We start from the raw sequence: 12,742 nt of genomic DNA, 5'->3' as shown, positions 1-12,742 counted from the left end.
ATATTTGGGCCCAAATGATTTCTCTGGAGGATTCTATCAAGCAATCAAAGAAGAAATAACACTAATTTCACATAATATCTTCCAAAAAGTAAAGAGAAGGGAACATTCCTCAATTCACTTTATGAGGTCAGAATTATCCTGATACCAAAACTAAATAACAACATAAAAAGTGAAAATTACAGATCCATCTTTATTCTAACCTAAGATACAAAAGTCTTCAACAAAATACTAGCAAACAGAATCTAGCAATGCATAAAAGAATAATATTCCACAAACTTCTGTATAAAAAACTGGTTCTACATTTGAAAGATAATCAACATAATCTACTACCCCAACAATACTAATGAACAAAATTATATTAACTGACACCAAAAAGAATGATAAGAAAATAAAACATCAATTTTTGATAAAAATTCTCAGCAAAATAGATATAAAGAAGAATTTACTTGATAAAGACCATCCAGAAAAAAATGTCTAGAGCTAGTAACTTAATGATAAAAGACTAAAATGCTTCCTCCCAAAGATTGCATTAAAATTTAAAATAAAAAACTATAAGGCTTTTAGGAAAAAACATAGGAGAAGATATCTAGTACCTAGGACAAGGCAAAGACTTCTGCAATTCGGTAACTAAAGCAAGAATATAATCTGATAAACTAAACTTCATCAAAATTAAAACCTACAAAAACAAAAACAAAAAACAAATAAAACCTTGTGCTGAAAATAAAAACAGGAGTAACAGCCTGGGAGAAGATATTTGAAAACCACATTTCTGACAAAGGAATAGTAACTAAATATATAAAGAACTCAAACTCAGCAGCCCAGGGGTAGGGGTAGGAATACAATTAGAAATAGACAAAACACATGAACAGATATTTCAACAAAGAGGATTCACAAATGACAAATAAGCACACAAAAACATGTTCAACAAGATTAATAAACATAGGAAAAGACTCAACACCATTAGCTATGAAGTGAATTTTCATAGTGGTTTTATTTTATAGTTTGCGTATTTTTTACCCAAAATGCTTAGGAAATAGTATCCAAAGTTGCTTTGGTAGTGTACTGGGTTTCAGGTTTTGAAATATTTGCATGAATATATATTGAGATATATAGGGACAGGACTAAAGCCTAACTATGAAACTCATTTACATTTCATGTATACCTTATATACATAGTCTGAAGCCCAAAAGTGCAAAAAACCCAGATGTCCTTCAACAGATGGATAGTTAAATGAACTAAAGAATATTCACACCATTAACTACTACTGAATACTTAAACGAACCAATGTTGATAAATGCCACAATTTGGAGGGATTTTGAGGTAATTACATAAGTAAAAAAGTTAAACCCAAAAGGTCAAACAATATATGATTCCATTTTCGTAACATTCTTGAAATAAAATTAAAGAAATGGAAAATGGATGATTGCTAGAGGTGAAATTCAAAAGAGAGAATGGAACAAGAGGAAGTGGGTTTGGCTCTAAAGAGCAAGAAAGTTATTCTTATGATGTTATAAGTGTTCTATACTTGACTTATCAATGCCAATACCTGCTTGTGATGGTACACCACAGATTTATAAGAAGCTATCATTGGAGAAAACTAGAAAAGATATATAGAATATCTCTGTATTATTTCTTACTAGTACATGTGATCCTACAATTATCTCAAAATAAGTTTAATTGAAAAAGTATTTGTTGCATATATATCATATTTATACTTGCCCAAAATTTTCTTCAGTGTATACATACTGAAAAAGTATTTCATTAATTTCAATTTATTTATTTCTACAGTCTAGGGAAAAAATGCTGATCACCAGAGACATCAAAAAGTAAATGGATTTCCCTCAGGAAAAAAAAAAGAGTATTCTCTATAAAATTGTTAAAATAGAGTATATTTAAGGGAGCTACTTCATTGACCACAGATATAATGAGGCAATCTACAAGACAACATGCAGGAATTAAAGATAACATATCAATTTTAGTGACCGTTTACATAACTATGCAATAAATATTTTATATGCCCATAATAAAGAAATATTAGCCTATCAAAGTCATTTTCTAGAATATACTAGAATGCACACTGCTACATTTCACAATGATGAACAACTCTTTAATTCTCTTATACATATTAATCATAAAATACAATTCTAAACCTGAGTTAGTAGTTTTAAGAATTTTAAATATGTAAATTACCTGCAAACAGAACACTGCCGCTGAGGCTGTAGAGCAGTGAACATAACAATCATAGAATAGTTTCGAGGTGGTGCCTTTATAAATTTTCGGAATTTATCACCATTCATTCGGAAGATTGAACGCCTAGAACTCCATTCCATCAGCTGTTCTACTTTTTCAGCCAAAAGATTCTGTAATTAAACACAGGAATTTAAATTTACACAGGGTTACAATTCTTCAGTTTAGAATATAAACAGATTACACTGAGAATATCTTTTATCATAAATTACTTTCTGTTCGGAGTCCTTCTTTTGGTGAATATATTAACTGACCAGATTGCATAAAATATTTCATTTTACTTTTCCTAATGACTTCAAAAGACTATTTTAAAAAGATACTAAAAGTAAAACAATTCAATTTCTGCTTCCATAAAGATGCCATAGATATACATTTTCCTAATTCCCTACTAAACAGAGCTAAAAATCCTGTTAATATGTATAAAACAAACATAAGAAGATTGTGAAAGGTAGAGAGAAGGCAGCTTGGCCTGAAGAATGAGGAGTTCCTTAGGTTCTTTTGGTCTCATATTTCCCAGACCAGATGTTAGAGAAGTCAACAATACAAAAATGTGAATGAATACAGACCAAACACACACACACACACACACACACACACACACAAAAATCCTCACATAAAGCTTGCTCTGCTCTCTCTACCCAAAGACAAGGAAAAGAGCAGCCTAGGAAGATAAAAATAATAACTCCTGTACTCCAGCCAAACACCACAAAAAAATAAATTAATAACAATTGTGGTCTCTTTACCACCCTCACTAGCAAAGTCTAAAAGGGAAGCCTCCATTTGACTATAAATTTCTCTTCAAAACATTTGCATACAATTACATAGGAAAAATCTCAATAAACACAAAGCTAAAACTGCACAAAAAGGAGTACTGATTATATATGGTCAAAAACAAGAAAAATTAATCTACTGTGATAAAAGTCAGAATAGTGAATAACATGGTCCTGGAAGAGAGGCTGGGAGTAATATACTTCTGTAATTTGGGGTACTAATCACATCCTGTTCAAATGGGGTCAAAGGGAGGAGGTAGTACTCTAGCTTCTGTAGAGAAGGCTCTTGTCTTTTGATCATTCATTTTACTTGAAAAAGTCTAAGAAAGAATTCTACAGTATTGTATCTGTATAAGAAAAATTCCCTGCCCTTGCAAAACCATGCAAATACTAGTGATCAGGAGAAAGGCTTAAATTGCACTGTTTAAGCAAGCTCTACTACAGAATTCAGGAAAAATGCAATCTCTTTCTCTTCCCCTCTCAAGTCGAGAAGTGAGGGTGGTTCCCTCATGAATCATTTAGAAATTGGGCATGAATATAAGGAAAGAAGAGAGAAGACAGACATCTTAGTGCTATGTACCCACCCAAGCAAAGGAAAAAGACAAATCAAAAGGAATGGAAGGGCAAAGAGGAGGAAAAATAATCTGGCCAAAGAGCAGAGTACTCAAATTAGTAATTTTGTAGAAATGGAACATTCAGATAAGCATACAATGGCATACTAACTGCATGAAAAAGAAAAATTATGGCTAATTACTAGGGTGATTATTAAGTTTTTTAAATGACATAGTTTTATAAAGGCAAGAAGAGAAATTGATCCTAAAGTCAAAACAAACTAATTACTTAGATTTAGTTATATTTAACTGTCAAGAGTGTTAATTCTGCCTGTGAACATACTATATTTTCAAAGTAAAATAATCCTCTTAATAATGTAAAATAAAGGTTATTTTAGAAGACATTGTTCTTTCTCATTAATAAATGAGAACTACATAAAAGAATTTTTACTAACTGTTCTTAGTTTTATATCTGAGGAAAAAAGCAAGGGTATTTTCCATATTAAGGATAATTTACAGAAAACAGGTATATATTTAATAGGATTTGCTATTAAAATATAAGTATTATATATAAATATATCACTGTTCTTTACTATAACTCAGCAAGCCAATATCATTAGATAACTTCATATTTCATGGTTTGTTTTTTTTTTTTTTTGGTACCAGGGAGTAAACCCAGGAGCACTTAACCACTGAGCAACATCCCAGCCCAAACTTCATATTTTAAATATATAGGAATTGTGACCATTGATGCAAAGACAGACTCTCCAGACTAGAAATTGAGCAGGGTCATCCATTAATAGAGGGAGAGGGAACTGATGTTAAGAAATAATCTAGTTCCTAAACTATTTTAGTGTAGTTTTCTCATTAAACATACTCACACACACATCACTCTGAACTCCCATAATAATCTAACACACTCACACCATTCCAAATGCCTACAATAATCTACACATACCACTCTGAATTCCTACAATAATATGTTTAAAAAAACACATAATTTCACCAATATGTGTCTATCAAAACATAAAATAACTATACTGGCTCAAAGATTTTACTCACAAGTTATCAAAGAAGCCAACCATAATTTCATGGGGGCTAGAAGAAACAATATCCTGAATTAGAGCTATTTCTTATGACACAATAGTCAACATGAGCTTCCTGTTGTCAATTACATTCCAAGGGATGTTGTGGAGCAGCCTGGGTGAAAGATGCAACAGTAATGATTTTTATGTCCTAGCGGAAGAACTTAATAATTAGGAAACCCAAATCTTTTAAAAGGACTGCTAGTAAACATGCCAGACCACCTTGAAGGAAAAAAATTATCTCCATTTTCCTGGGCAGAAAGCAAATCTACCCTCTAGCTAAGAAAGACATTATCTCCATGTATCAAGGCTTTGCAAAACAATAGTCCAACACAAAACATGTCAATGCTTATACTCAAGAGAATCTGCAGAAACAGAAGAGATCCATGGAGAATTGTCTCCCAACAGTACTGAAGAGGATTTCTTTAGAACACAAAATTTGAAAACATAACCTTAAAAAAAAAAAAAAACTAAGTCAAACACTAAATATAGGTTGTTCTGCTATGTATGCTTAATAATAATATGGAAATATACACAAAATTTTTCAAAAACAACTAACCTTGACTGGTAGAGGTAAGTAAATAATCTTGACTTTCATAATTGGCTTCTAAGACAACACTGTATTTGTTTAAGAAAAGATTGCAAGCACTGTGCTCTAACTTTAGGGTACATAATCATGTTTAATATCAAAAATCTGTGTAAAATGTAACTTTTACACAATTATGTCTTGAAAATAAAAGAATGTCTTGAAAAGAAGTCCAATTATATTGTTTTCCTATTACAGATAATCTAGAAAATATATTTTTTTAAAAAAATGTCCATCGGGGCTAGGGAATTGGCTCAAGCGGTAACATGCTCGCCTGGCATTCGCAGGGCACTGAGTTTGATCCTCAGCACCACATCAAAATAAACATGTTGTGTCCACCGAAAACTGAAAAATAAATATTAAAAACAATTCTCTCCAAAAAAAAAAGTCCATTATCATGCACTGTCCAACAGATCCAATATTAACATTTTTGAATACTCAGTGCTGTCAAAAAACATTATTAGTGTGAGATTCCAATGCTATCTGTAATGTATTAATATATTACAATGCCCCTTATTCATTCCCATTTTTTTTTCTTTCTTGCATACATGCATATATACACCTCAATCTTAGTAAGTGAAAATGGTATCTCAATGTTTTAATTAGCAGTATTTTCTGGCAAAACTGAACATTTTCCAAATTTCTTCATGTAGTCTCCATTATCCCATGTCTTTTATCATTAATTAATTACAAATATAATTAAAATCAACTTGTTCAAGAGAAATGATAAAAATACATGAAAACCTTTCCAGATTATAACAGGATAAAATTTTTTCTCTTCTAAATCTTCTTCTTTTTGCTTATAGGTGAAAAAAGGAAAAACACAGGGTAAAATACATGAGAAAATTGTGTGTGTGTGTGTGTCATGTTTATACATGTAAGCAATATTTATAAATATAAAAATAAATATGGCAAATTATAACTACAATGAGATATCAATATATACCTATTAGAATAGCCAGGAAAAATAGTCAAAATAAATAAATAGATTTAAAATACATATAATTATATAATTTGAATTATTTCTGTTTAAAAAAAAATTCAATTCTTTAAAACATAAAAAAATCTATGTTCTAGCACCACAATGAATATCAAATAATTGTACAATAGGAAGTAAAATCTCATTCCTAATCTCTCTTATTATTCTCGTTGCCTATTCAAACAAGTTTTCCTCTTAATCTCACTATATATACCAGATGAGAATATCAGAGAAATCCACACAAAAATTTCCTGTGAATTTTAAGTATCTTCCAAAACATAGCATCTCAGGAAATGAAGTATTCTGTCTCATGAACTTGGTGGTATAACCATGACTATGCAATTGTTCAAACTCATAGAAATATACAAGACGAAAATAAATTTTATTGTACATAGGATCTTTTTAAAAAAAAGATTAACCAGAACTGGAGTGGGGTTTAACAATATGAAATATAAGCCTTCACAAATGATTCTGACTGTATTGTACAGAGGCTGGTATTGTAGTTCAGTGGCAGAGCACTTGCCTAGCCATGTGAGGCATGAAGCTCTATCCTCAGCACCACTTAAAAAAAAATAAAATAAAATAAAGGTATTGTGTCCATCCACAACTAAAAAATAATTAATTAATTAAAAGAACTGTACATAAAAACATACTTAAAGCTATTTTGTTCCTCGCAGGGGTATGGATTTACACATTTATCATTCCATGATTACAGAGTTGAACAAATAAGTAAATGCCAGATAAGGAGTGCCAGATTTATCACTATCAGAAAAGAATTTACAAATAAAGAAGGTGAAGATAAATCCTGCATTTTGGGTAGGTGTTGGAAGAATATCTATCAATTGTGGCTTTTAAAATAGAAATATGAATATCTATATTTTACAAATAGATACAAAAATAAGTATCAACTTGCATGGGTTAACAAATTTGTATACATCTATTTCCTAGCTCATTTTGCTGACAGAGCTGAGGAACACTGGCACACCGACAGCACACCTAACATTAAGACCTTGGTTTCTAAACACCATTCTTCATTAAAAGGAACCAAGTGGATTAGACAAAATGGAATAAAGGGAATGGAGGGGGAAAGGAATAGGAAAGCCAGTGGAATGAATCTGACATAAGTTTCATATATATATGAGTGCGCCACAATAAATCTCCACATCATGTACAACCACAAGACTGGGATCCTAATTAGAATGAAAGATGTACTCCATGTTTGTATAAATATGTCAAGATATACTCTACTGTCATATATAACTAAAAAGAGCAAATTTTTAAAAAGGAACTTGGGTTTTCTCTGAAGACATGGTTGATTAAAAGGCTGAAGCAGAGAAAATTGACAGAAGATTAGAATTTATGGTAATTTCTTATGGTAACAGAAAGTAAATAAGTGTTCAAAAAAGGCAAGTCAAAGGGCCTAAAAACCAGTATTAAAAAAATCCCATTAAGGTAATCTTCCTCCCTTGGTCTCCCTCCCAACCCCATTTTGAGTCATCCCCCTTATATCAGAGAAGACATTCAGCATTTGTTTTTTGGGGGGATTGGCTAACTTCACTTAGCATAATCTTCTCTAAAGCTATCCATTTCCTTGAAAATGCCATGATCTTACTCTTTTTTATTGCTGAGTAATATTCCATTGTGTATAAATGACACATTTTTTTATCCATTCATCCACTGAAGGACATCTAGGTTGGCTCCAGAGTTTAGCTATTATGAATTATGCAGCTATAAACATTGATGTGGCTGTGTTCCTATAGTATGCTGTTTTTAGGTCCTTGGGTATAGTCCAAGAAGAGGAAAAAGGTGTATTAAGAATTATAATGCAAAAATAATAATAATAATAATAATAGAACTCATTTATAATGGCATAATTTGGAGTGAACATACTTTATATACAGAGTTACGAAAAAATGGTGTTGTGAATGAATAATTATGATTGTAATGCATTCCACTACTGTCATGTATGTAAGAAATAAATAGATAATAGATAAACAAACAAACAAAGAAAAAGAAAGTAAATCCTCAGTCAGGGGGAAAAAAATCCCAATAACTAAAGCCGGAAAATTTTGAGAACAAGAGAAATGACAAATAGCATTAAATTCTAAACCATAGAATAAAATAAGTATCCACAAGTCTAACCTACATTGATAAATAACTACATGAATATAAAATTTGGAGAAAGGGATAACTCTTACAGAAGAATTACAAACAGTCAAAGTAGAAGCAACAAAGAAAGCAGAAAATCATCATAACTCCACAATAATACCTACCAAAAGATTTTAAGTTTAGGTAAATTTTGAGGAGAAAATGAATACTTACATAGTTCCCAACTATCTTCCCAAAGACGTTCATTAATAATGAAGTTTTAAGTAGTACTGTAATGGTGGAGAAACCCAGTAAACACTACCTTATCCAAACAATCAGTCTTAACAATACCAGTAGTAAGACCTATCAACCTCATGCACTCTCCACATGATCTACTAGTAAGAACAGATTACCTGGGCAGAGTTCTTTCCCAAAATGTATAACTCCATTCTAATCACAAGAAAATATTAAAGAAACCCAAATGCAGTGACATTATATAAAATAACTGACCAATCTTCTTTGAAGGAGCCAAATTCCTGGAAAAGGAGAAAGTAAAGACTGAGGAACTGTCATAGATTAGAGAAGACTAAGATTACATGGCAACTATTGCAATGTGGTACCCTCGCTTGGGTCCTGGAACAGGAGAATTACACTAGTGGAAAACTAGTAAAACTGAAATGTGGATTAAATGCTAGTTAATAATGAACTAATGTTGACTCTTATTTTTTTACTTCATTTTCTCCAAAAATTTTATTGATGCATTATATTTTATACAATGGTGAGATTTACTGTTACATATTAGTACATATACACAACACTTATTTTTAACTACTATGCATATTGTTAAGCTTGGGAAAAGTTTAATGAAAGACAGCTAGGTGCTCTGTAACACTTTTCTGAGTCTAAAATTATTTCATAATGTAAAAGGAAGGCATGCAATATAAAACCACATTATTTGCATAAACTTTTTAATATGCAAAAACTTGACTACTGGTTTTTCTATGTTGGGATGAAAACTTCTGTGCTACAAATTCAGATTGGATATTACAGTTTAGTGTTGCTTTAAAATAGAAAATTTTAAAACTATAGAATTACTCTGAAGTTTCCCAAATAGTATGAAGATTAGAAAAAAGAAATCACTCAGGCAAAATTCTTACTTCAACAGATCTTGATAGACTTTTTGGGAAATCATCAGAATGATTCTTAATGCATGCTCTGAAATAATGGAAGCACAGTTCCAAGAGTGTGTGTATTTACATGAGAAGTAATCAGCATTACCTAACTTAAAGAAATAATAATTACTGTGTACCACGCACAGAATGAGAACCTAAGTCCAAGAGTAAATATGGCTTAGTCCCTACCCTCAATGATTTTATATTTCTCAAATTTTAATAGTGATTAAGTTCTCAAATTTTAAGAGATACACCTCTTCAGAAGGTACACTGATTTTAAAGCCCCAATGATACAAATACATTAAATTGATAATTGTTGATTTACTAAACATACCTTTCTTAACATACCCAAATAATATAATTCAAGAGAAAAAAATCTAAATATAGTTAAGAGAGAAATGTTAAAAGATACAAATAATAGAAAATAAAGGCTACATTAGGCCAGGCACAGTGAACCATACCTATAATCCCGTCATCTCAGAGGCTGAGGCAGGAGAATCACAAGTTCAAGGCCAGCCTTAGCAATTTAGTGAGGCTCTAAGCAACTTAATGAAACCCTGTCTCTAAAAAGGGTAGGGTGTGGCTCAGTGGTTAAGCACCCATGGGTTCAATCCCTGGTACCAAAAAAAAAAGAAAATATTAATAGTGAAGAGATTATATTAGTACAATGAAATATTAGACTATGATGACACATGTGGTCTGTGGCTAATAAAAATTCTATCAGGAAGTGGAAATATAGAAGGTAATATGTTTATACTAATTACAACTACACAAATATATATATATATATATATATGCGTAGTAAAGATAGCTCATAAAGTCATAGTTGAAATAGGCTCCTGAAGTATTGGGAGCTATTCTATTTTATTTTTACTACAAATAAAAAGGTCTTTAAAAAATATGTGGATTGTCCTTTGACTATTTTTCTCTCTCAAAATGCTGAAGTACAATACCCTCCTGTAAAAAGACAGCATCATTGATGAAGACCATATTTTCTCTGAAGGTTCAAAATATGAAGTCATTTCTATCAGGGATGGTCATAAAATGGGATAAATGAGAATCTTATTTTTATTCTACTACAGCTTTAGCTTCTGTCACTTTTTTTCTTAACCCTTCTGTTGAACAGTCATCACTGTATAAATAAATATCCCATTAAAAAAGCAGGTACCAAATACAAAAAACCACAGCAGCTGTTAAGAGCAATGAAGAAATTTCACTTGCAGCTGTATACAGCCATCTGGTCTTACTCTAGTGGGAAGCCAGATCCAGACATAATGACCATTACTAGTGTAAATGAGTTCAGCATGTAACATATTATAATAATATATCATATCATAAAATGATCTGTGCTGCTCCAAAAGTCAAAGTATGCAACTCTGCATTGTAAATGGCAATATACATGCGACAGCTAAAAAAAGTTTTACTACAAGAATATGGAAAAACAAAAGCAATAATGATTCATACATTGAGAAATTGAGAGATACTTTTTCAGTGAGCTTATTCTTGTCATATAGTCGATAAAGTCTATAATGGTTAAGTTATTAAGAGCAAGAAAATTAAATAGAATCCAACACAAAACAAGGCAAAAGCAAAGCTTTAAACATACTTAAAAAGTTTCCCAATGCTTTTTTCATCAACTTGAATAGACTTTTGTCTACCACAATTATTTCAAAATGGCAAGGGAGCAAGTCCAGTTTTTCAGTAGATCAAAAGATTTGCTTTGGATATTTTGTACAAAACATATACAATCAAAAAGTATCAAACTACCTACTAAATGCAATCTGTACTGCTCCCAAAAGCAATAAAATTTTCAAAGGAACGTCTTACATGGAACTTAGTGTGGAATATATCATATTAGAGACAATATTCTAATCACATGGCCCAGGACAGACTCAAATACCTGACTACCATTCCATATATCACTTTAGTATAAATAACCATTTCATCTTGAAATGTATTACTTATAATAAGTACAAAACTAATGTAAGGCAAAAAGTTAATTGTACACATTGGACCATTATGGAGACAAAAACTACTTGAGGTTAAAATCTAACCAAGAAATAAATGTATTCAGGAATGGAAAAACTATGGATGGAATTCCATGAAGAGGTGAATCAAAATAAAGAACTCATAAAATAAGATCTAGAGTAGAATACTAAATGTTAAGTAAGTATAATGCTTCTTGAATAAAATACATTTAAATATAAAACCACCAACTCTAGTAATTAATATTATAGACAATCTTGTGTCTTGGTTTGTCTTGGAAGCCCCAAACTACAAACTGCACTTGGAATCCCTACCTAGCTATTAATAATAGCATCTCCTCTTACTCTCTCAAAAATATTCCAGTTTGAGTAACCTATATGGTCACTTTGGATATGATACATTAGTTTCCAAATTTAGAGCAAGTTATAAAATATTTAGAGGTGGAGATGGAAACTAAGGTGTTAACAGTTATTTTATAACAGAAGTTTTTAAAAGAGTTGACTATTTTCAGATACTTAGTAGTTTCTATCACTAAATTATAAATTCCTGAAAGCTCAGAACTATGACTATGTTCTTCACTGAATCTCTAATGACCAGATAGTTCCTGCCTCATAAGGAAATATTTGTAAAACTAACTAAGTAATTCAACAATTTACTAACAATGCATATTTCTTTGGATCAGACAACCTCCCCTAATCCCTTGTGGCAAAACACTTGGTTTTGTGATCAGAGACAGAAGCCAGGATGAAAGCAGATCATTAAAACTTGGAAGTAGTCTTTACATACAATACAATATTTAGTGGTAATATTCAGTGGGTAAAATATTATAAAATCATACATTATTTAATAAATAAATATGCTCTATCCTAAATACTCGTGAAAATGTTTAAAAACATATCATGGGACACAATATGTACATACACTGATGAAATCAATACACTGATGAAATCAATACACATAAAAATAATGCACATTAAGACATACAAAATTTAAAGTTGTGCATCCTTTGGTACTATATCTATGAAATCTAAAGAAATAAAGCAATATGCAAATGTTTATGTAAAAGGATATTCACTGTAGCACTGTTTATAATTGCAAATATTAGGAAATAATATTTGTGCCTTTACAAAATAAGAGTTTGGTTAGAACATAATACAGTACATAAAATATTAATATATTTATTGAACAATACCTCTTATCTAACAGGGTATCCAAAATTTAAGTAATTCAATAAATGTTATTTATCAGCTAAAAACTATTTTTAAGGACACTAACATA

At 31.1% G+C, this 12,742-nt stretch overlaps 1 protein-coding gene across 4 annotated transcripts in view; it reads right to left on the bottom strand.

Annotated features, from left to right (window-relative positions):
• The window catches only part of Tusc3 (tumor suppressor candidate 3), a 219,032-nt gene that overhangs the window by 150,880 nt on the left and 55,410 nt on the right, over positions 1-12,742 (bottom strand). For all 4 annotated transcript variants that reach the window (XM_027954702.2, XM_027954703.2, XM_071609233.1 and 1 more), the window contains exon 2: positions 2,191-2,360. In XM_027954702.2, the coding sequence (XP_027810503.1) occupies positions 2,191-2,360 (170 nt within the window). The remainder of the gene's footprint in view (positions 1-2,190; positions 2,361-12,742) is intronic.

The sequence above is a fragment of the Marmota flaviventris genome, chromosome 3, assembly GCF_047511675.1.
Source record: "Marmota flaviventris isolate mMarFla1 chromosome 3, mMarFla1.hap1, whole genome shotgun sequence".
Classification (NCBI taxonomy): domain Eukaryota; kingdom Metazoa; phylum Chordata; class Mammalia; order Rodentia; family Sciuridae; genus Marmota; species Marmota flaviventris.
The sequence above is the reverse complement of the archived record's forward strand: the minus strand, read 5'-3'. Positions and strand labels throughout refer to the sequence as shown.